This window comes from Danio aesculapii, chromosome 25 (genome assembly GCF_903798145.1).
Source record: "Danio aesculapii chromosome 25, fDanAes4.1, whole genome shotgun sequence".
Taxonomy (NCBI): domain Eukaryota; kingdom Metazoa; phylum Chordata; class Actinopteri; order Cypriniformes; family Danionidae; genus Danio; species Danio aesculapii.
Genome location: NC_079459.1, coordinates 5,787,594 through 5,812,151, shown reverse-complemented (window position 1 = coordinate 5,812,151; position 24,558 = coordinate 5,787,594). Strand labels below are relative to the sequence as shown.

The following is a 24,558-nucleotide window of genomic DNA, read 5'->3' as shown; positions in this document are numbered from 1 at the left end:
AAGGTAGCTCAACTTGAATCACTCTTTTTGTTGCCGTGCTATTATGGAGCCGCAGAGCTGAGTTGAGCTGCTTTCATGGTACCTAAAACCCAGAATTGCTCCAAGCTAAATTTAAACAAAACTGGCTAGCCAGCTAATCTGTCTTCAACTCCCATGAACATGAAGAAGTTATCAAAATCAAAACATTAAACTTGAATATATCCTACACCATAAAGAGAAATGAACAGGAAGCCAAACTAAGTTATGAAAAAATTCTAATTTAATTCATAGGGGGAAAAACATAGTGAAACACTTGCTAAAATAAAATGAAGCTCTTCTGTCACAAACAGAAAAAGGTTTGGCAGGACATCTAAATTTAAATAAAAGCAAAATGCAGAGAGCAGAGGAAGATGGTGGAAGCAAGAGCTTATGGTTCTCAATCACAATACCAGTGGAAGCAAATCATGTCATCACTTTTCTATCGTGATTCGTGAGTAAAGGCTGAAGTTCAAAGGTGCAACACAACACTATTTAGTAGTGAATAAACTGGAACTTTTTAGTCTCTTTACGTTGAAACTAATGTTACGTTGAATTAATGTGCAGGCCCCTGTGTGAAAGATATTCTAATTGTTTGTGTTTGGCGGCCTCTGCTGCGTCAGAAGATATAGAATCAGCGCATGCGCAGCAGCAGTTGGACACCTTCAGCTTCCGGTGGCTGTCAGATGCCTGAGCTTCAGTCACACAAGGTAAGGTGTATGCCATGAAAGTATAACAAATGTTTGACATATATTCATGCATTTGAAAGTAGAGTGATGCGAATTTTGAATATAGATCGCCGGTGTCCTTAAGCTCCTCTATTACTTCAATGATTATTGGTGAGCTAGCCAGCTAACATGCTTAAGTTAGTAAACAAACACAACAGAGCTGAATAAACCGACTATGAAACGAGCCACTGGATTAAACAGGCTCGCTTTCGAGGACTAGAAGTTCATCGGCTAATAATGGCTAACTTTATTTTGTGGATTGGTTTGTTAGCTGACATAACTTTGTTAGCAGCTAATGTGCTAACTTAGCTATCAGTCTCACTAACTGTTTACATATTGTTAATTCAGTTTAAATGATAGTTTCCGTTGTAGTTTTTAAATTTATATATATATATATATATATATATATATATATATATATATATATATATATATATATATATATATAATTTTTTTTTTAAGTTTTAGTATTTGTGTTAATATTATTCATTTATTATTTAAACTTAATTTTTTTAAAGTGAGAACAACACCTTGGCAACTTACTGGAACAAAATATTTATTATATATAAACATAAATACACACACTCACACAAACATTTAAATATATAACCTGTGTATCCATGCTTCGCTTTAGTTTGTGATTTAATCGCACAGTATAGGATTTTAGTTCTGTACTATTGTTATTATACATTATTGTGAATTACAAATATAATAGTTTGAATCTGTTTTTTACGTAAGTAACAGCAGTGACTTTATTTATTCATTCATTTATTTTCTTTTCGGCTTAGTCCCTTTATTAATCAGGGGTCGCCACAGCGGAATAAACCCCCAACTTATCCAGCATATGTTTTAGACCGCGAATGCCCTTCCAGCTGCAACCCATCATTGGGAAACATCCATGCACACTCATACACTATGGACAATTTAGTTTACCCAATTCACCTGTACCATGTTTTTTTGGATTGTGGGGGAAACCGGAGCACCCGAAGAGAAACCCACGTGCTACCCAATGCGCCACCATGCTGTCCCGTGACTTTATTTATCTAGAAGTAAATAAATGGAAGTGTCTGCTCAACCGTGTCAATGTGGAAACGAATAAATGATCATACAACATTTTATTATATTTTTAACCTTGTGGTTTGCAGGATAGTAGCAGCATTACAAATTACAAAGACAATTAAATATTATTTTAGTACATCACAGTAATGTCACTGTGTTGTGTTTGACCCGTTTATCAGTATAACACTCTGATTTTACATTATGGTTGGTTATTGTGCTGTAATATCTGTTGTGTTTCAGTGCTGGGTATGCAGCCGCCTCTCCCCACAGCGGCAGTCAGAGAGCTTGTTTGCTCCTGTCTGCATCGAGACCCCGTAGCGGCAGATCTGCGCTGCAGTCTCTTTGTGGCCGCCGTCCAGAGCTACAAACATGATTCTGTGCTCAGACCCTTCCCTCCTCGCTACCTGAGAGGAGAGATCAAGGACTTTGAAGAGCTGGTAACATAATATGAAGAACCTGTGCTCTCCATGTTGTTTACATACAGTTTATTTTATTTTCAGTTTTGATTCTTTCATGTATCTTACAGCAAAAAGATGTGGACAGTTTGCCAAACATAAGAGATTTGGTCCGCCTCGGTCATGGTGATGGAGATCATCATATGGCTCTTGTGCACTGGGTTCTGTCCTCCAAGAATTTCGCTGTGAAGACTCTGGAGAAAGAGGAGGTATTGGAACTTTTCATTGAAATGTTTCTTTTCAAAATGCATCGCTATTCTCTCTGAATAGATTCTGAGCTAAGTTTTTAAGAGCAGGTGGCGCTCTAGGCTAGTTTTTAAGAGCAGGTGGCGCTCTAGGCTAGTTTTTAAGAGCAGGTGGCGCTCTAGGCTAGTTTTTAAAAGCAGGTGGCGCTCTAGGCTAGTTTTTAACAGCAGGTGGCGTTCCAGGCTAGTTTTTAACAGCAGGTGCCATTCTAGGCTAAGTATTAGCAGCATGTGGCGCTCTAGACTTGTTTTTAACAGCAGGTGGCGCTCTATGCTAGTTTTTAAGAGCAGGTGGCACTGTAGGCTAATTTTTAACAGCAGGTGGTGCTCTAGGCTAGTTTTTAACAGCAGGTGGCACTCTAGGCTAGGTTTTAAGAGCAGGTGGCACTCTAGGCTAATTTTTAACAGCAGATGGCACTCTAGGCTAGTTTTGAAGAGCAGATGGCACTCTAGGCTAATTTTTAACAGCAGGTGGTGCTCTAGGCTAGTTTTTAACAGCAGGTGGTGCTCTAGGCTAGTTTTTAACAGCAGGTGGCACTCTAGGCTAGTTTTTAACAGCAGGTAGGGCTCTAGGCTTGTTTTTAACAGCTGGTGGGGCTCTAGGCTAGTTTTAACTCCAGATGGCACACTAGGCTAGTTTTTAACAGCAGGTGGGGCTCTAGGCTAGTTTTAACTCCAGATGGCACACTAGGCTAGTTTTTAACAGCAGGTGGGGCTCTAGGCTAGTTTTAACTCCAGATGGCACTCTAGGCTAGTTTTTAACAGCTTGTAGGGCTCTAGGCTAGTTTTTACAGGAGGTGGCACTCTAGGCTAGTTTTTAACAGCAGGTGGGGCTCTAGGCTAGTTTTAACTCCAGATGGCACTCTAGGCTAATTTTTAACAGCAGGTGGTGCTCTAGGCTAGCTTTTAACAGCAGGTGGTGCTCTAGGCTAGTTTTTAACAGCAGGTGGCACTCTAGGCTAGTTTTTAACAGCAGGTGGCACTCTAGGCTAATTTTTAACAGCAGGTGGTGTTCTAGGCTAGTTTTTAACAGCAGGTAGGGCTCTAGGCTAGTTTTTAACAGCTGGTGGGGCTCTAGGCTAGTTTTAACTCCAGATGGCACACTAGGCTAGTTTTTAACAGCAGGTGGGGCTCTAGGCTAGTTTTAACTCCAGATGGCACACTAGGCTAGTTTTTAACAGCAGGTGGGGCTCTAGGCTAGTTTTAACTCCAGATGGCACTCTAGGCTAATTTTTAACAGCTGGTGGGGCTCTAGGCTAGTTTTAACTCCAGATGGCACACTAGGCTAGTTTTTAACAGCAGGTAGCGCTTTAGGCTAGTTTTTAACAGCAGGTGGTGCTCTAGGCTAGTTTTTAACAGCAGATTTCACTCTTTAGGCTAGTTTAAACAGCAGGTGGCGCTCTAGGCTAGTTTAACAGCAGATTTCACTCTTTAGGCTAGTTTTTAACCATACACTAAAATGTTCACTAAAAAGAATGCTTGTTCTGTAGACTTAAGAATTAGCTTTTATGCTACGAGATAAATGTAAACACAACTCACTATGAACACAGGATGTAGCAGAATCGATTTCTTGATCAGTATTTCACCACCGCTGTAATGAGCTCTAATGTGCACAGCCCCTTCAGTGTTGATAAACTCATTGGCTTGTGTTCAATTTCGCTCCATCAGTTTGCCAGACTCAGCCAGCTGACTCAGAGAGAGGGGGTTTCTGCTCCAGCCCCAGACTTTCTCTTTGAGCTGCAGTACTGTGATTTGCTCAACTCCAAGTTTGAGCGGACGCGGGCCGGTCGAGACCTCATCTATGCATTCCACGGCAGCAGACTGGAGAACTTCCACTCCATCATACACAACGGATTACACTGCCATCTCAATAAGGTCAGGATGAGAGCAATGTATGTTTATGGATGAGAATCTTTTATTCTACTTTATTCACACCTGACTATTGTGTTTTAAATTACGGGTTGCATTTCCAGTTTGTGGAAATTTCCTTGAAATAATATATCTGTGCTACACATAATCCATATTCATAGTGTACGCCGGTACATTTTGCTTAGTGCTTTATTTTAGTCCATAAATATGAAGTGTCAAGGCTCAATCTTTGAGCTGTTTTTTGGCATTCATACCCAAGTGATTTTTACTGGCCAAGAGCCAAGTGAACATTAAAAAACACTCCCTGATTTTAGATGGCAATTAAGGAAAAACAGGAATACAGTGCTACACAAGCTGTGCTGCGCAACTTAATGCTATTGACACTCACATGATGCGCAGAAGAAGATTTCCCCTAGAGTTGTCCAATGTCTAGGTCTGGCAGGAGCATGTTTAGCTTAGCTTAGCTTAGCATAAATAATGAAATGGATTAGACCATTAGCATCTCACTCAAAAAATCTGTTCGATCATGGCTGCAGCAGGTTCAGTGATATTACACAGATTCTCACAGATAGTCAGAAGTCTAGACCTTGGCTCTGGGGACTGTTTTCAGATGCTGCTTATTATCATTGCTCCTCCTGCAGCCATGGTACGGCAGCAAAGCTCCTTGACTGTTACGCCGGAGAGAGAGTATAGTTTCTAGCCATATCAGACTAGAAAATAGTAACTTTTCATTTTCCGTCTTAGCTCACAATGTAAATACAGAAAGAGTCAAACTTTAAATATAGGAAAATTAGCAAAGCACTTTTTGATTTTGAGCTAAATGCTAATGGTCTAATCTGATTCAATGATCTATGCTAAGCTAAAGTTCAAGGTGTGTGAACAAAAACACCAATCTTAGTGATTGGACTGTTTTTACTGCGGCGCATTAAACCAAAAAAACAAGCCCAAAGCATTTTTGTTTTGTTTTTTCGTAAAGGAACACTCCACTTTTTTGGAAAATAGACTCATTTTACAACTCCCCTAGAGTTAAAAAGCTGAGTTTTAACATTTTTGAATCCATTCAGCCGATCTCTAGGTCTGGCGGCAGGAGCACTTTTAGCTTAGCTTAGCATAAATAATTGAAATGGATTAGACCATTAGCGTCCCGCTCAAAAAATCTGTTCGACCATGGCTGCAGCAGGTGCAGTGATATTACACAGATTCTTACTGGTGCTGTAAGTCTAGGCCTTGGTGCTGGGGATTGTTTTCATGTGCTGCATAATATCATTGTGCCTGATGCAACAATGCAGCAAAGTTCCTTGATTATTACGTCGGAATGAGATTATAGTTCCTAGCCATTACAGCCTACAAAATAGTAACTTTTCATTTTTTGTCGGCCTTGGCACACTATGTACATATAGAGGAGTCAAACTTTAAATAGGAAAATTATCAAAACTCTTTTGGATTTATTTGAGCTAAATGCTAATAGTCTAATCTGATTCAATAATCTATGCTAAGCAAAGCTAAAGTAAAAGTTCTCCGGCCAGATAAAGCAGACCAGCTGAAAGGGTTAAAAATGGTAAACATTGAAATGTGACATTAGTATAACAAGCATATTTGAGGCCAGACATTTTATGGTGTTTTTTGTTCATTATTTTATTTTTGTATTCGCTACACTACAGTAATATTTCAAATAAATCCATGATATTGCAGTGGAAAGGCTTGTTTTGAGATTTTGTGGTCATTCAGTGCCTGCAGATAGTAATTTGTTCATTCTAATAAGTAGCTTTTTAATGTTTGATGGATGAACTGTGAGGATTATAATGATACCTCAGTTTTTCAAACACTGCTCTGACTGTTTACAGTAAAATGGAAGTTAATTCATGCAAAGCATTATGGGGTGTAAGAAAAAGGTGGATGCCTGTTTTGGATGCTCTCCAGCCTATCATTTTTTCATTATCAATCAAGACAGTTAACTGACACAATTAACTGATGTGTTTGACTGTTCCTTATCAGTTTGTGTGTATATGTTATGTTGAATCTACAGTGTTATCTGCTCATTGACTCATTGAACATGATGAAATGTGCTATGATTATGATTTGACTTCCAGACCTCACTGTTTGGGGAAGGCACCTACCTGACCAGTGACCTCAGCATGGCCATCCTTTACAGTCCTCATGGGAACGGGTGGAGGGAAAGCGTCCTCGGGCCTTTGATTAGCTGCGTTGCTTTGTGTGAAATCATTGATCATCCTGATGTGAAGTGTCAGGTGAAGAAGAAAGGTAATGCTTTAAATGACAAGAAGCTGTAAAAAGTGTATGTGCCCTATCATACACCCTGTGAAATAAGGCGCAAGACGTGTTTGGCGTGATTTGTTGCTATTTTCAGACCAGCACAACCCTAATTTTTACCTTTTGCACCATGTTGCTTAAATAGCAAATCCATTTGCGCCACTTTGTGGACTCATGGGTGTGTTGGTCTATAAAGGAGGTGTGTTAAGGCGTATTGTTGGTATGTTGCTATTTTGAGAAACTGAAAAAGACTGCGCCATTGACCAAGTAAAAGCTGGTCTAAAGTCCAGCGCACAGCGTGTTAGTTATACATATGAAAAAAAAATAAAGGATTAAAATGTTACAAAAATTATTATTTTCTACATAAATATAAAAACCACTGTCTTCATGTCTGGGGGGATTTTTTCAGTTTATACATGAAAACTTGCATTTTTATTATACTGTTATTATTATTATTATTATTATTATTATTATTATTATTAGCAGTATTATTTATTATATGGATATTAATATTTGTTTCAATAAAAACAAGTTTAGATTTGTTCAATTGTCGGGTTTTGAGGACGTATGCATCACTATATGTGGCATAAGAATAGGATGGGTGTTTGGATATAACTGGATATAAAGTTTTTTTTGACCACACTTCATTATTATTGTCATTTACTGGAAATTAAAACTGAATTTAGAAATTGTTTTGAAACAAATCTTTGTGCTTAACAAATGAAATTAAATATGTAGGCTAATAGATGTCTTAGTGAAATGTGAAAATAGTGAAATAGTGCTAATAGTTAAATGAGTTTCCACCGTTTACTTTACGAAAGTAAAGGAGTAAAGTAAAGAGTAAAAGTAAAGAGAAAGTAAAGAGGCTGAATGAAGGAGGCTCGTTCTTTATCCTCATGTTGAAGATGATCTGTTTACTGTTTTCTCGCTAGTGAAGCGACGCAAATGATTCTTAAAGGGAATTTGAGATTAAACACTGATTGGTTTAATGCACATTTTGCTCAAAACACACCCATAACTCATCAAGAGAATAAACACAACCCTGTTAGACCATGTGCCAGGACGCAAACTGTATTTTTCGTCCTCAAAATAGCAAAAGTGGATTCGAACATGCCCTTATTGCTTTTGCGCCATGTGCCTAGATTGTTAAAATAGTTTTTAAAAAACCTGGATGACATGACGGCAGCCATTTTGCGCCAGACCGCACACCACACACCAGATGATTGATGTAGAGGAGACAGAGTGTTGAAGCCAATTATCATATGGGGATGGTTAGGAGTCCATAATAGGCAGAGGCCAGTGGGCAGATTTGGCTAGGATACCGGGGTTAAACCCCTACTCTTTTTCGTAGGACATCCTGGGATTTTTAATGACCACAGAGAGTCAGGACCTCGGTTTAACGTCTCATCCGAAAGACGGAATTACTGTTTGTACATAACTGTAGGGTTGGGTTTAGTGTTAAGGTAGGGGTAGATGTTAATAAAATACAATTAATGGATAATTGAATAAATAATATGAATAATACTCTGTATAATTACTGTTTGTACATTACTGTGATTAGGGTTGGGGTAGGGGTAGATGTTAATAAAATACAGTTAATGGATAATTTATTAAATAATATAAATAACTCTCATTAGCCGCAGGTGTATTCCTTTTTGCAACAATCACTAACATGCTATACATGTTTTTAGCATGTGTCTGGTATGTTAGCATAACCTTAGCGTCAATTAGCATGATGTGTTTTTAATATAAATTGAATGGCAAGTAACAACTCAATGTGTGTTTCAGACTCGGAGAGCATTGATCGCCAGCGTCTGAGGGCCAGGAACAGTGAAGGTGGTGAGGTGCCCGAGAAGTACTTTGTGGTGACCAACAATGAGCTCTTAAGAGTTAAATACCTGCTGGTTTATTCTCAGAGACGCTACAGATCCAGGTGAGACTGCAGTTGTGCTCACATGCTTATTTGTAGGGATGCACCGATACCATTTTTTGGAACCGATCCGATCTCGATACCAAAATTCTGAGTATCGACCGATACAGATCCGATCACGTATATTGTGCCGTTTTTTTGTTTTGTTTGTTTGTTTGTTTGTTATGTACATAATGCAGTTTCTATAGTTCTGGTGATGAACTCAAATAAGATATCTTCTCTAGTAAAAAATAACAGACCTCTAGACCTACTATACATGACAGACGGCACAATCTAAAAACATAAAGCTTGCTGTAAGCTACATTATTTAAACATTCGTTATGACATTGATATGATCTGTTGTGGTCCAGCTTATGTTTCCTATTTTAATATTAAGATTTTTCTTTGAAATCTGTAATAGGCTACCACTATTGACCCTAATCGTTGGTAAAATAATCAGCCTTTTAGCAAAGCCTGATAGGTTTGAAGCAGACTAAACTAAACTGTCTGAGGCGAGTTTTACTTAATAAACTTTCCCTCACCTAAACTCGCCGTGTGTGAGACGGAGAAACTGAAAACACGTCTGAAAAATTATTTTTTGTCTGAAAAGTTATCTTTTTGAAACGAATTTCGTTTAGTATAATTTGATTGTTATTTAAATGTATTTTTGTTGGTCAGTTATGTACAAAATAAGCAAGAATATTTGAGGTGAAGTTCAAAACAAGGTCTGTATATGCTTCAGCGCACAAACTGACATACAGGTCTGTTAAATAAAATTTGAATATAAAGAAAATTACATGTCGGCGCCAGTAGCCTTGTGGTACTGCGCGCTGACATACAGCACCAACGTGCTCATGGCGACCCGAGTTCGATTCCCAGCTCGGGGTCCTTTGCCGATCCTTCCCTTTTTTTCTGTTCCCAATGCTTTCCTGTCTGAATTCTCTACTGTCCTGTCAAAATAAAGGTGAAAAACCGCTAAAAATAATTATAAAAATTTTTCAAAATTAAAATAAAGTGAAATACAGTGAAATATTCACAGTTTCAGAGTAGCCTATTTTAGGCTAAATAATTTTCTGTTAATGACTATTCATATTGCGCCCTTCAGTTTCACTTTTATTAATTTAATCAACTACTTTGACCACAATGAGCCAGGCTTTACAAACTATTCGCAGCACTTAAAGTATTCCTTTCAGAAGAATAAACTCAGTCGGAAGGATGAGAGAACAGAAACTCATTGTGAGAATAATCCTACGGAGTGATGCACAACGCTTGTGCGCAGCCGATGTGTGAATGCATCAATGAGACACAGTGTGCAGCCCTCCGGTATCTGCAGACACTTCCAAAACAGCAGCACAAAGGGAAGAAATCTGTGCTTTGAGGATCTGTCCAATATATTATTGACCCTCTCTAATTAAAGTTTCAACTTTCAGGTAGACCTACTTTGTGTGTAAAGAGCATGTAATAACCCTCTCTACTCCAGTGTTACGAATGCGATCTGCTGATCTAACAGACACAGCGCAACATGATTTAGAAACATTTTGCAGGTCAAAACGTGTTGCAGGTCAAAATGAAGTCATTTAATGCAAAACTAAATGCATTTCTCCACTGATTATTTAAACTAACAGGAACAAATAGTCTTGGAGAGTTTTTTGTGTTGTCATGAACGCGACACGCAGTTTGATTGTGAATGAATGGAGAATGTTTGACAGGCGCGGCGGCAGGAAGCCCTGAACTGAACATGAATTTAAGCACTTGAATCTTCATCTGTATTTCACATTAAACTGTAGAATAGCTTCAGAACATTTAGGATATAGTAGGCCTACCTGACAACTTTTTAGTGACTTATAATAGGCTACCTTCATGGCTTTTGTTGGCTTATAACGCTGCGGATAGAATTCTGACCAGAACCAGGAAATCAGAGCACATCTGTCCTCAGGTCTTTACACTGGCTCCCAGTTACATTCAGAATAGATTTTAAAGTATTATTACTGGTCTATAAATCACTAAATGGCCTAGGACCGCAATACATTACGGATATGCTCACTGAATACAAACCTAACAGATCACTCAGATCTTTAGGATCAAATAGATTAGAAATTCCAAGAGTTCAGTCAAAGCAGGGTGAATCGGCTTTCAGCTACTACGCCCCTCACTGCTGGAATCAGCTTCCAGAAATGATCAGATGTGCTCCAACATTAGGCACATTCAAATCAAGACTGAAAACACATCTGTTTAGCTGTGCCTTTACTGAATGAGCACTGTGCTACATCCGACAGATCGCAGTGTTATGTTTTTCTCTTCTTTTTCATTCTTTTATAACACATTTTATCTGTTTTTATGCTTATTTATTTAATTTATTTATTTTTTTTCACCATTTTTATTATTTGTTTTTATTTCTCTTATACTTGTTTCTTTTATTCCTGTTTATGTAAAGCACTTTGAATTGCCACTGTGTATGAAATGTGCTATATAAAAAAACTTGCCTTGCCTTGCCTATAAATTACACAGAATACAGCGCTCGCGCAAGATTAGATTTGGATCGGTGCCAGCTGGCTGATACCCGATCCAGCAAAAATATGCAGCATCGAACCGATATCCGATCCAAGTATCGGGATCGGTGCATCCCTACTTATTTGTATAGACCCAGTAGTTTGACCCATTTTCAGTTGAAATCATTTAAAAAATCATGCTATAAATATAGTTTCCTCCCAAAAAAAAGGTAAATGGTACATTTTGATTCTAAAGGTATAAGGGATTATGGTAGGTTGTTTTGATCTTGGAAATGAGCTGCTGTGTCTTGAATGTGTTTTTGAGCATTGTCAGTAGATCACATTCAAAACAAAGGAACAATGAAAAGTGTGTCATACCGTAATTAGTTTTGAGTATTAAGTGACGTCCTGTTTTGATTACAGACACGCTCGAGGGACGTCGTGGCTCGTCAGACATCATTTTGCCATCATGATGGGTCTGTATCTCCTTCTCCTCATATTCATCGGTGCCTTCAACTCGTCTGCTTTTCAGTCCTTCTGGCACAGAATGTTCCGGTAACCCAAGCTCACATCACACATGCACTCTCATCCAAAGTGCCTTTTACTCAAAGACTATCAAAGAGGGAGGTAAAAAGACTCAGGAACTATTTCCTTCCCCTCAACAAAACATTCCTCCCTGGATCACTTGATTCTTGGGTAATCCTTCATTTTATTTACACAAACACACTGTGCATCTGCCAACCGAGAAACTGCAGAACGAGCAGTAATGTTAGCTTACGTGAATGTTACATGTTAGCATGTAGCCTGTTTATACGTTTTGAATGATGGGTTCACTATGTTAGTTACAACCAAATGATCAAGACAAAGCGCTGTCTTTTACCTGCCTTAGACATTGGCAAAAAATTGCTGCTTGTATTAATAAAAGTAATCACGTAGGAAAATCTGTGCTTTTATAATAGATATTTTTCAGTTTCGATGCAAATATAGAAGTTCCTAGACGACTAATGTCTAGATCAGATCAACTATGCAGAAGACCCGTGTTATGGTGGTCGCTATCATTAAAACTGTAATGAAAACTAGTCTTGATATTGCATAAATGTCTCTAACTTGATTGATCAGTCAGAATCTGAATTGTGAAGGTATTTAAATAAATAAATGCAACAAACTCGCAGTGATTTTTATTTTATTTTATTTTTTAAAGGGCTCCTATCATGCAAAATTGACTTTTGAAACTGGCGTTTGAATTGACATTTTCAGCAGGGTAAAATAATTGATCTGATAGGTATTTTGAGCTGAATCTTTACAGACACATTCTGGAGACAGCAAAGACTTATCTTACATCTTGCAGAAGGTGTAAAATAGGAGCCCTTTAAGTGACAGAGTGAAATGCATTAGTAAATTGGCTGTTGTTGTAGTTTATGGCTCTTGGCAAGCTTGACATCTTGTCTGGCCATGGTTTTTATCAGTGGACAACAAAAGCACTCATATAAGACTGATAACAGAAGCGGCGTGGTTTTCATCTTGAGACTCATTTGCGTCCTTATAGATTAGCTCTAGTAAAATGTACCATTTCTTTTTCTTTAAGTAGTGTTCACGTACAGTTCAGGCTTAAAATAAAATAAACTGATGTTTAAATAGTAACGAAGACCATTTGTTCAGTATTAAGCTCATGTTACATTTGTTCTTCACTTTCAAAACATTAAAAACCATATTAAAAACTTATAAACAGTATTTAACAACAATGTGTTTATTAGAATCAACCATTTCCTATTTTTCAAGCTGCTTTATATGAGACAGACTTCAAAAGAACTGCTTGATCTGTTGTTGATCTGCGCTTTGTTCTGCCTTCCGGATGTTTAATTGCAGGCTCATAAATGTATAGTTATTCAGTAACAGAGGTGGGAACATTTCTGCGGTGGGTACTTTTTTTCAGAGGAATCATTCTAACATTCCTTTTATTTAAAAAAAAAATCATCAAACAGAATAAAAAAATAGATTTTTAAACCTCATAATTATAAATATATTAATATTCAGGGAAATGCAGGTGGTTTTAGCATGTTTTAATGACAAAAAAGAGTTTTAGATTATATTTGACAATATACAAAAAGACATACAACATTAATTTTTGTAGTTTCATTGCATTTATATATCACACACATTTGTTTTTATTATTATTAATGATTTACTTTATAAAGCAAAAAAAAACTGTGTTAAAAATAGCTGCCTTTTGTGCTACATTTCATCACTGGATTAGATTATTTGGGTCCCTCTTTAAATGTATAATGAAGAATCATTTTGCTGTAGATGGGCAGGCAGGAGCCAAACACATGAAGAATCCCTCAGAGTTATTCTGTTGAAAGAAGACAAAATATTAATATATCATTTCTGTCAAAATATTGTATTTAATATACTTTTATATGGGCAAAAATAGGTTAAAAACAGCTTAAAAGGTCTACATTTTTGGATTTACTGGGTTTAATTATTATGATTTTGAGTAAAAATTATAATAATATTAGTTATATTCTATAAATATCTGATCATTTATTTGCAATTTAATATATAATTATTGCAATTTAAAACATTTAATTTTCTGAAAATTACAATTGATCAGAATAACAAATATTCTGTCCATCAAATACTGATACAAACTCTTCTGAGGTTAAGAACATTGGTATTGTGTTGTCTGAAAATTTATATAAAATACAGCATTTTTGTTGACTTTTTTTGTGCCAAAAATGCTCTAAATCAGTGTTTCTCAACCACATTCCTGGAGGACCACCAGCACTGCACATTAACCATGCCTCCTTAACCAAACACACCTGATTCAAAGCATCATCTCATTAACAGAGACTAAAAAACCTGTGATGGGTGTGACAGACTAAGGAGACATGCAGAAGATGCAGTGTCGGTAGGCCTCCAGGAACGTGGTTTAGAAACACTGCTCTAGATGACAATATTTTTTTATACTAAATTTGTAAGAAAGCAGTAGTTTGCAGAATGAAACCCAAATCCTGTTTTACCTAAACACATAAATATAAATAGTAGGTGAGAGTTTTCCAGAAGTCAGTGTGACCTGTAGGTTGTGGTGGCAGATGGGTGGATGTTTGTCTTCAGTCAGGTGTCCGCGCACACACCGGCCGAAGCGGTGCAGACACACGTGGTCTGTCGGGGAACAGGACTGAGAACAGGACGGAGGTCTGAGAAGCAAACAGCTGGAGCAGGTGGTGTGCTGGCATTGACCTCCACATTCACGCTTCTCCATCAGCAGCACAGACCTGCAGAGACAGCACAGATGCAGATCACTGTTAATTCCAGAGCTCAAAACATTTATGATCAAATAAATCATCAGTGGCTAGATTTACTAACAGCTTGGCTCAATGCAAACTACTCTTGTTAATTAATCTACACTCTAGTTCATTAATAATAATACAATTTTAATTAGAGTTCGCTGTTTGCTACCATCAGATTTTACAAAAGATGTGCAGCAAACTTTATTGCTTATGCAGTTTCACTTTGGCTTTCAGATTGGAATGTTTTGTAGTATTTGCATCATTATTTAAGGGGGTCCTTTATACTTGGGGTGTGATGTTGCTGTTTGAGCATGAAAATGCTCTGCACAGTTACAAAGTCACTCTTAAAGGTGTTGTTTGTTGATTCTAGATGCACTTGGAAAAAAAAGAAAACTGTGTTTTTTTTAATCATTATTTTATTAAACAAAGTAATTTTGTAAGACTTTTTAACTCAACGTAATTATACTGATAAAAAAAAAACTGACCACATTTTATTGACAGTAAAAGGAAGTGTCATATTACCAGCAGTGCCACAACAGCGCAGTTGTGCTATTGCAAGCAACCATAATAAGTATACGATGTACACTTACCGGCCACTTTATTAGGTACACTTTACTAGTACTGGGTTGGACCCCCTTTTGTTTTCAGAACTGCCTTAATCCTTCGTGGCATAGATTCAACAAGGAACAGGAAATATTCCTCAGAGATTTTGGTCCATATTGACATGATAGCATCACACAGTTGCTGCAGATTTTCAGCTGCACATCCATGATGTGAATCACCCGTTCCACCACATCCCAAAGGTGCTCAGTTGGATTGAGATCTGGTGACTGTGAAGGCGGTTTGAGTACTGTGAACTCATTGTCATGTTCAAGAAACCAGTCTGAGATAATTCATGCTTTATGACATGCACGTTATCCTGCTGGAAGTAGCCAACAGAAGATGGGTACACTGTGTTCATAAAGGGATGGACATGGTCAGCAACAATACTCAGGTAGGCTGTGGCGTTGACATGATGCTCAATTGGTCCTAATGGGCCCAAAGTGTGCCAAGAAAACATCCCCCACACCATTACACCACCACCAGCCTGAACAATTGATACAAGGCAGGATAGATCCATGCTTTCATGTTGTTGACGCCAAATTCTGATCCTACCATCCGAATGTCGCAGCAGAAATCGAGACTCATCAGACCAGGCAGGCAACGGTTTTCCAATCTTCTATTGTCCTTTTTTGGTGAGCCTGTGTGAATTGTAGCTTCAGTTTCCTGTTCTTAGCTGACTGGAGTGGCACCCGGTGTGGTCTTCTGCTTCTGTAGCCCATCCGCCTCAAGGTTAGACGTGTTGGTCATTAAGAGATACTCTTCTGCAGACCTCGGTTGTAACGAGTGGTTATTTGAGTTACTGTTGCCTTTCTTTGTATGTGTGCTTTATGGATAGATAAGTATATGGGTTCATGAGTGAAATATAATTGGTCCTCTAGTGGTGTATACTACATACTGTGATCATTTGATGTCAAAATATGGTTGCTTTGGATAATTTGAACATTTCCTTCAAATAGAACTCATACATGATAAACAGGCAGATGTACCACTCTGTTTTGATGCTTTCACGGCAACAGTAAAATTTTTAAATAATCTCTGGTATGGACCTGTATGGATTAATAATTTAATTTATAGATTAATCCTAAATTTGTAACAATCCCAGAAAAATCGCTTCTCATGTCATTCGAATCACATGCATGAAAGCATTTAGGCTTTCCTGTAAAATATAATGATGACGAAAGAAGTTGTGGTAGGTCATTCGGGATGTGGTGGGTTTCTTAAGTTATTAAAGGTGTTTACTTGTTTAGCCTGCATTAATGCATTCAGTGTAAGCTGCACGATTGATCATTAAATGATCGAGATCTCAACACCCACACAACATAAATTATAAATGATGGTGATTTGCATATGTTTATTAATCCTTTGAATCGCTGCATTCAAATCTGTGTTAGAAAAACGCAAAAATCAAGAGATTCAGTCTTTATTCTTTTGAGTTAGTTATGAAGTTAAAAACAGTCAAATAACACAGAGGTACTGGGATAACAGTTTAAAGTTTAGATAAAACCACTGATGTGATTTAAATTACCATCATATGTAGTTAACTTGACGCTCAAAAATGAAACTTTTAGGCAGCAATTAAATTATTTAACCAATAGGTGGCAATAACTGAGTCATTTATTTAAAATGAGACTAAAAATAAATATGGGTTTTACAAATTATAATGTTAGATTTATAGGCCAATTACCATGTTTGTAAACATTCAGGATGTGCGCGCAGGGAGGTGGCAGAAAAAAAACGGGAGCGCTAGCATTTACAGCGAGGAAATGACATCAGATGCGGTACAGAGTTTGTTGTTGTCTTAGAAATAAGTTATATTGATTACATATTATAAATATTATTTACATAATGCTTTCAGCATATTATAACAGCTCGTCACCCAGTGATAAGCACAGTTATTCTGCAAAATTAACGTTAAAGTGAGCGGCGTTCGTCTGACAGGTCCATTTGCGATAGCACGCTCCCAATGGATATTGGATAGGACGAAATGACCAAGCATCCAGCCCCAAATATACAACTATCTTATTGAAACTCCAAGTGATTTTACAAGAGAGAAGTTAAAGGCCTACAAGTCTTTGGATGCCAACAATGTTGTTCTGTGTGGTCATGTGCAAGAAATAATGCTCCATGATTACCAGACTCAAAACTTTGTAGTGCTAAAAACCGAGGTTCTGCCTAACCAAAGACAAGGAAAGAAGACGGGGCTATGCAAGGCCTGGGTAATTATCAACAAGCAAAACGACTGCATTCTGACAGCGGACTGCATCTGTACAGCAGGGTATGTGAACTTACACATAAAGTTAAAGTTGGTTTTATATTCACACATTCAGACTTTCTCCTTAATAATGTAACTTCATAAAAGTATTATTTGCAAATTCTAAATAGTGAAATCATATTAGCGGCCAATGACTATCAAAGTACAACATTGTTTATGTTAATGTTGTTTTCAAGTTAATGTTGTTTTCAAGTTACACTTGCAGGTTATTTCAGACTGAATATTCAAAGTGCCGTGGTAAGCGATAAAGGGAGTGTGTTACAAGTTGTCGCTGACTGAATGTGTAAATATAAAAACAAGTTTACCTTAATAACTTTCACGTTTCATTCTGAGCATTCAGTCTCCGCAGCTTAATTAACCACATGTAACTGTTTTTGCTGAAATCATGCAATCAATTCTGCAATCAAAAACGAGTAATGTGTATGATTCAGCAAAGCGTGAACTTACCTGATATAACATGAGAACTGCAGAGTCCAGCATTTTTAATTAGGTTGTCACTTCATTCAGCTCCCTTTTAGCCAAAGACGTCTGCAGTTGGCATCAAAGCAGTGTGGTGTATGGTAATTTGGCATCCCACTGCACAACAATACATGTTTTCTATTGCAGCCTGTCTTTTTTTGCAACCGGGGACCCGTGTGACGTCATGTGTGAAGTAGGTTGGTAATTGGTCTATACGCTTAGTGTTATCAGGAACAGTAACAGTGAATTTTTCAAAGTACTGAGTATTTTACTATTTACTTTTATTCAGTTGAATATTTTTTCATTTTATTTTTAATCAAATTACAGGTTCTAGGTTATGTTTACTAAAACCAAAAGTGTCTTGCAGAGCTGTTTTTGTAATAAGTGAAAATCTAATTACATTTGTCTCCTCCCCTGTTTGAGGCGAAAAATGGTCCGATCCATGACTATAAAACCACAATGTGATTTGAAGCATGAGATTTGTGATCTGTTACACCACTATCTAAAAAAGTAGAACAACAGATGCGAATGTTTCTGTACCTTGCTGAACAGATTTCATTGGGGTTGGCCTTGCAGAACTCCCATGTGCACTCAGGTCTGCATGTGTCACCTTTGAGAACCTCAAGCACTGTTTAGAAGTACAAAACAGACAAAAACTGTTTACAAAATCAGTGCAGAAAGAGACAAATAAAATATGCTGAACAGTATTGTACGTGTCACTTTAGAATATTTACTCGACTGTTCCACTTGTTGATGAGTGGAGTAGAGCTGCACAATATTTGTACATTTAGTCCAACCCAGGCTCATTGTGAAAACATAGCCCTGCGGACGTTTCTGGAGACAGCGAATTATGTAGGCGGAGGTACGTATGGCTGCATTTCATTTTTTTCAACGAACGTTACGGGGCAGTGTGACGCCCTTCCTTTTCGCGCTTACCAGCTGACCGCTTACCTCCGTATGGATGGCATTCCGGCTGCAACCAGTTTGTCCCGTTAGCGCGCCACGTCCGTCGGCGGATTTGAGATGCAGAGAGGAGTTGACAACAAAGAGGGGGGTTCGAGTCTGGTGAAGAGCGGTTCCAGAAAGCAGGTAAGACAAAAACAGAATCCAACATATAAAACAAACAAGTGAAGAGCAGGGTGAGAATGTGGTAAAAAAACAAAAAAAGTCAGATGAGGGCTTTTATTTGTTTGGATTGCTTTTGAAATGTGTTGGTTGGGTTTAGGGAAGCAGGTGAGTGGGTCAATCGATAAAATTGGTTGGGTTTAGGGAAGAGGGAGGGTGGGTCAGCCGATCGTTCGCTCAGTTAGTCAGAAAGTCTGTCCAAAAGTGAGTCGACAGCGGCCTCTGGTGGGTTTACGCGAGAACAGCAGGCGCGAATGGCACTCGAGAGGAAAATTTGAGATCTCAAAAAGCATACACGGCGACCTCTTGTGGATTCACGAAAACAAAAACTCCCAAAAAACGTGCCGCCGGGATGTATTTCGCAGTCTCCAGAAACGTCCGTGGAGGTACGTTTTCAGAATGAGCCTGGGTTGATTTAGTCATTTAGCAGATGGCGGCAGGGTGGCACAGTGGTTAGCACTGTCGCCTCACAGCAAGAAGATCACTGGTTTGACCCTAGGCTGGGCACTGTGTTGGTGTGGGTTTCCTCCGGGTGCTCCGGTTTCCCCCACAGTTCAAAGACATGTGATAGGTGAATTGGATTAACTAAATTGGCAGTAGTGTATGTGTGTGAATGAGTGTGTATGGATGTTTCGCAGTACTGGGTTGCAGCTGGAAGAGCATCCGCTGTGTAAAACATATGCTGGATAAGTTAATGCTTCAAGTTGGCAGAGAAGACTGGTTCCTGGTTTTGTTTACAGGGGTTCAGGTGATCAGGAAGAGATTTAGGTTTTTAGTTGTCATTTGAATGAATCAGCAGTCCGTGTGGGAATGAGAAGGTCATTCACTAGTATGAATTAACACATGAGATTTGTGGAGTCACTACAAAGTTTAGCCATAATAGAGTAAAAGTTTATCATTTGCTTGTGTTTTAGGGCCTGTGACCGTAAACAATTCAAGAGAGTTTAAAACATTCAGATACAAGAAACTGTAATGCTTGTAACTTTTAAATAATGGTTAATTTTGATATGATGAGGAATATACAGTGTTTGGTTATTCAATTTCTGTACCTGAATCATGTTCTCCCCAGAAACAAGCACTGTTTGTTTCATTAGTATCTTTGGTCCATTGTATTTATCTTTGTTTGTAATATGTTCATTATATTTTCTGCATAGTTCTCTCAACTACAGTCATCCCAATCAATTTAAGCCAGGAAAACTTGTAAGTAATTGTTTTCACATCACAATACACATCACAGAAAAATTAAATATAGTAATGTCAGATTTTTTTTTTATATCGTGCAGCCCTAGAGTGGAGGCTTAAAAAACACACACACTCTTAACTCTTTGCCTGCCCACTTTACCAAATGGTTGATAATGTGTTGACTGTTTTAAATAATGGTTTACACACACAGCATTGTTGGTTTACAAAAAAAATCACACTTTACAATAAGGTTCATTAATTAATGTTAATTAATGCATTTACTAACATGAACAAACAATAAACAATACATTTACTACAGTATTTGTTCATGTTAGTTAACGTTGGTTAATGAAAATACAATTGTTCATTGTTAGTTCATGTTAACTCACGGCGCATTAACTAATGTTAACAAGCATGGTCTTGGATGCTAATAATGCATTAGTAAATGTTCAATTATGATTAATAAATGCTGTACAAGTGTTGTTCATGTTAGTAAAGGCATTAACTAAGGAACCTTATTGTAAAGTGTTACCAAAAAAAACATAATCCTGTAAATAACAATCCTGTTGTTGCTCTACTACACTTGATTTTGGTTTTATTGTAAAAAACACACAAGAAAACATGTTAAATGAGAATCTGAAATATTTTATGGCATACTTCAAAAAATAAAGATGATTTAGGATTCAAAAATTTGGGAAATTTTATCTTTTTTATATAGAAATTGATCTTACACTTCATATTTTCATATTTTTCATAGTATATGTATTAATTGCAGTACTTGGTACTACTACCATCAACTGACATATCAACCATTTGGGAGAGGCTGATATTTTAGAAATGATGAAATGCTTTGAAAAAATAATGCGTTGAGTGTGTTAACTAGCGACATAAGAGATAAGAAATGCAATCCAAATCTATTTTCTTGGTGGGGTAGTTAAAGGGTTAAAATAACGATTCTTTATTGGATTGGATGATGGCTATTGGCGCTGACAGAACCTACATTTAAGAGTGTATATTCATCCAAATTTAAGTCTAAATTACAGTTTAGGTCAAAATTATTCATCCTCTTGTCAATTTCTTTTTCTAAACAATGATTAACAGAGCCAGGAAATTTTCACAGTATGTCTGATAGTATTTTTTCTTCTGGAGAAAGTCTTATTTGTTTTATTTCGGCTAGAATAAAAGCAGTTTTTAATTTTTTTATTTAAGGTCAAAATTATTAGTTCTTTTAAGCAATATATTCTTTCCATTGTCTACAGAACAAACTATCGTTATACAATGACTTATCTAATTACCCTGATAAACCTAATTAAGCCTTCTAATTTTGAGAGGAGCAAACGCTTTTGATTAAACACAGCTTGTCAATCATTACCCAATTCATGATTCACCAATCAGACGATTCCTAAGCCACTATAAATACCCAAAGTTCGATATTACAGCCATCTTCGCTTTAAAGAATCCCCCCTTTCACCCCTACTCCTTCTCCTTTCCTAGATGCGTGTCACGGTGGCCCAGTGGTTAGCACTCTTACCACACAGCAAGAAAATCACTAGTTCTAGTCCTTACCAAGCCAGCCGACATTTCTGTACGGAGTTTACACGTTCTCCCCATGTTCATGTGGGTTTCCCCCGGTTTCCTCCCATTGCCCAAAAACATACAATTTAAGTTAATTGACTAATCCAAATCGGCACCATAGACGTGCTCCTAGTAAGTAGTTATCTCTTAAGAGCAATCACTATCTGTTCATTAGCTACTACAGCAGGGGAGTTCTCGAGATCTACCTGAGCTCAAACTCCCCTCTCGCCTAGCAAACGGGAGGGAGCCCCGGGCTCGAGGATCTTATGAGCTCAGTGCTTTTTCCTGAGACTGCATGCCAGACACACTTTATAATCAATCATCAGCTAAGTGTGAACTCTTGAAATGTCACTTTAAGCTGAATACTAGTGTAATATCTAGTCAAATATTATTTGCTGTCATCATGGCAAAGATAAAAGAAATCAGTTATTAGAAATGAGTTATTAAAACTATAAAAATCTTCTTTACGTAAAGCAGAAATTACTTAAATATATATGGGGCGAATAATTCAGGAGGGCTAATAATTTTGACTTCAACTGTATGTGAACAAAACCAGCATTGAAAGTCAAGCAAAAGTGTCAGATATGATTGTTGTGCTGGAGAAAGTAAGAGCCGAGTAAAGCTAATGGATTCCTGATCGCTACTGTACAGATGCAGTTGTGGGAGGTTGTGGATTTCATCACTGTCCAGATAAGAACAAACACAATCTCTGCTTTTATGAGAAAGAGCTTCCAGATCAAAGGAATCCTTGAGCGACGTATCTCTTTTCACAGTTCATAAATCAGTGATGTGTGGACATGAGTTAATTCATAAGCAGGTCAACACACTCAGCATGGTGGGATTGAAGCAGGGGATTTTAGAGAGTGATGAAACAAGGCATTCCTTTCCTAATATATGAAGGCAGATAAGTATTGTAATGCATACAAATTGGATTTAGACTGTTTGAGGAACTGTTAAATGGGATATAAATCACAACAAATATTAGTAAATTAAATTATTATCCCCTCAATGAATAACAACCCAAAAATCTATTGTGAATGTAAGTTAAATTCTATATTAGTATCAGTACACTTTTATTTTTTTAAATATCCTATAAAAGTACTGACATGTTGTATAAAATTATAAATTTGATAAAAAAAATTGCTTTTATTAAAGTGCTAAAATAACAAAAACTAAATCTGTTTTTAGTTATTATTTCAAAACGGCAAATTTATTAATACCTTACATCATGCCTATGTGCACATATATAGTGTATAAACACAGAGATGGGCAGTATTTATGATACATGTACAGTTGAAGTTGATTTTTTTTTTCTTTTTTAAATATTTCCCAAATGATGTTAAACAGAGCAAGGAATTTTTTACAGTATGTCTGATAATATTTTTTCTTCTGAAGAAAGTCTTATTTATTTTATTTTGGCTAGAATAAAAGCAGTTTAAAAAAATTTAAACACCATTTTAAGGACATAATTATTAGTCCCTTAAAGTTATATATTTTTTCAATAGTCTACAGAACAAACCATCATTACACAATGACTTGCCTAATTACCCTAACCTGCCTAGTTAACCTAATTAACCTAGTTAAGCCTTTAAATGTCACTTTAAGCTGTATAGAAGTGTCTTGAAAAATATTGAGTCAAATATTATTTACTGTCATCATGGCAGAGATAAAATAAATCAGTTATTAGAAATGAGTTATTAAAACTATTATGTTTAGAAATGTGTTGAAGAAATCTTCTCTCCGTTAAACAGAAATTGGGGGAAACACAAACAGGGGGGCTAATAATTCTGACTTCAACTGTATTTCCAATACGTATTTTAAATACAAAATAGTATTTTGTAATTTGTATTTGATAGGTTTTATGAAAAGGCTTAATATTTTGTGTCAAAATACTTAAGTGTCTTGTATGTTTGTATTTTTAAAATACTGTAAAATACTTTGTAAGAGGTCTACATGATGACATCATAAAAATGTAGCCTTTGATTGGTGCTTTTCTCGGTTATTTGCCTTTGGACTTGTGGAGGAAACCCACACGAACACAGGGAGAACATGCAAACTCCACACAGAAATGCCAACTGAGCCAGCTGAGGTTCGAAATAGCAACCTTCTTGCTATGAGGCGACAGCACTACCTACTGCGCCACCGCATCGCCCGGACTCCAGTTTAAAAACCTATATTGAACATTTTAAGCAGTGCATTTCCATCCCCCCTAAACATAACACACTTATATTTAAAAATAACGAATCATTTTAGGCCTACTATTTTCCCTGACCACATGAAACCTGAATAGAAGAACCATCTTTGCACTTCTACTATTCATAACACGTGGAGTGAATCATCTCCAGCTTCACTGGTACCTGATTTGCAGGTTCCCTTGAGTTCGGCCTCTGCTTTTCCATCTGCTGCTTCTTCATGAATGCAAACCAGCCCTTCATCACACTTCCCCAGATAATCCCATGTCCCTCCACAGTTTTCACCTGCCAGTTTAGCACAGATCGGACAGCACCCACAAATCCCAGTGGTGATGCCGCCCTGACACTGGAGCTTCAGCGCCCGACGAGGGGAACAGTGGATGCGCTCACAGGGAGGACAATGCAGGGATTGGAGGATCTTCTGCTCCTCCATTTCCACCGCCATTATCATCCACAAGATGAGCAAGATGCATGGACGCATGTTGCCCAAGACGGATTGACCTCAACCGTACGCCCCTTTTATATGACAGCGTCAAAACCAAGACCACATTTTACAACCGCTCAAGAAAGCTCACACCAGCAAACCTCCTCCCTTCTTCACAACCAATGGATTACGTTTGTTGAGTCTGGATTTGCTGTTAATTATCCCCAAGTCTTATCTTTACAATCGCTCTGTTGTTTTCTTTTTTGTTTGAAAACCAGTAAGTTGGACTAAGGGGAAAAGACTGGACCCTTTGTGCGCAGGTCACATGACCAATAGCAGCAGGTGCAATTGACGGCGCGATCAAGATAATCGGCCACGAGCAACAAGGACACGATT

The 24,558-nt window shown here is 37.5% G+C and overlaps 2 protein-coding genes across 2 annotated transcripts; one reads left to right on the top strand and one right to left on the bottom strand.

The window, feature by feature from the left end:
• Positions 1-660: 660 nt before the first annotated feature.
• Positions 661-12,205, top strand: parp16 (poly (ADP-ribose) polymerase family, member 16). The gene is made up of 7 exons (XM_056452246.1): positions 661-725; positions 2,043-2,239; positions 2,329-2,466; positions 4,171-4,377; positions 6,462-6,633; positions 8,431-8,575; positions 11,464-12,205. The coding sequence occupies exons 2-7, from the start codon at positions 2,051-2,053 to the stop codon at positions 11,597-11,599; spliced, it is 987 nt and encodes a 328-aa protein (XP_056308221.1). The 5' UTR covers positions 661-725; positions 2,043-2,050; the 3' UTR covers positions 11,600-12,205.
• A 586-nt stretch (positions 12,206-12,791) lies between these two features.
• Positions 12,792-24,255, bottom strand: si:ch73-330k17.3 (IGFBP domain-containing protein). The gene is made up of 4 exons (XM_056452247.1): positions 23,904-24,255; positions 18,205-18,292; positions 14,114-14,315; positions 12,792-13,390 (listed from the first exon to the last, which is right to left on the bottom strand). The coding sequence occupies exons 1-4, from the start codon at positions 24,217-24,219 to the stop codon at positions 13,331-13,333; spliced, it is 666 nt and encodes a 221-aa protein (XP_056308222.1). The 5' UTR covers positions 24,220-24,255; the 3' UTR covers positions 12,792-13,330.
• Positions 24,256-24,558: the final 303 nt, after the last annotated feature.

What these genes read in the sequence shown, in the direction of transcription:
- parp16 (XM_056452246.1), top strand. Translation starts at nt 2,051, where the DNA reads ATGCAGCCGCCTCTCCCCACAGCGGCAGTCAGAGAGCTTGTTTGCTCC. An exon ending in TCAAGGACTTTGAAGAGCTG is followed by an intron (nt 2,240 to 2,328) that starts GTAACATAATAT and finishes TGTATCTTACAG; the next exon opens with CAAAAAGATGTGGACAGTTT. An exon ending in GTGTCAGGTGAAGAAGAAAG is followed by an intron (nt 6,634 to 8,430) that starts GTAATGCTTTAA and finishes TGTGTGTTTCAG; the next exon opens with ACTCGGAGAGCATTGATCGC.
- si:ch73-330k17.3 (XM_056452247.1), bottom strand. Translation starts at nt 24,219, where the DNA reads ATGCGTCCATGCATCTTGCTCATCTTGTGGATGATAATGGCGGTGGAA. An exon ending in CAAGGGAACCTGCAAATCAG is followed by an intron (nt 18,293 to 23,903) that starts GTACCAGTGAAG and finishes ACTTCTAAACAG; the next exon opens with TGCTTGAGGTTCTCAAAGGT. An exon ending in AATGAAATCTGTTCAGCAAG is followed by an intron (nt 14,316 to 18,204) that starts GTACAGAAACAT and finishes CTGTCTCTGCAG; the next exon opens with GTCTGTGCTGCTGATGGAGA.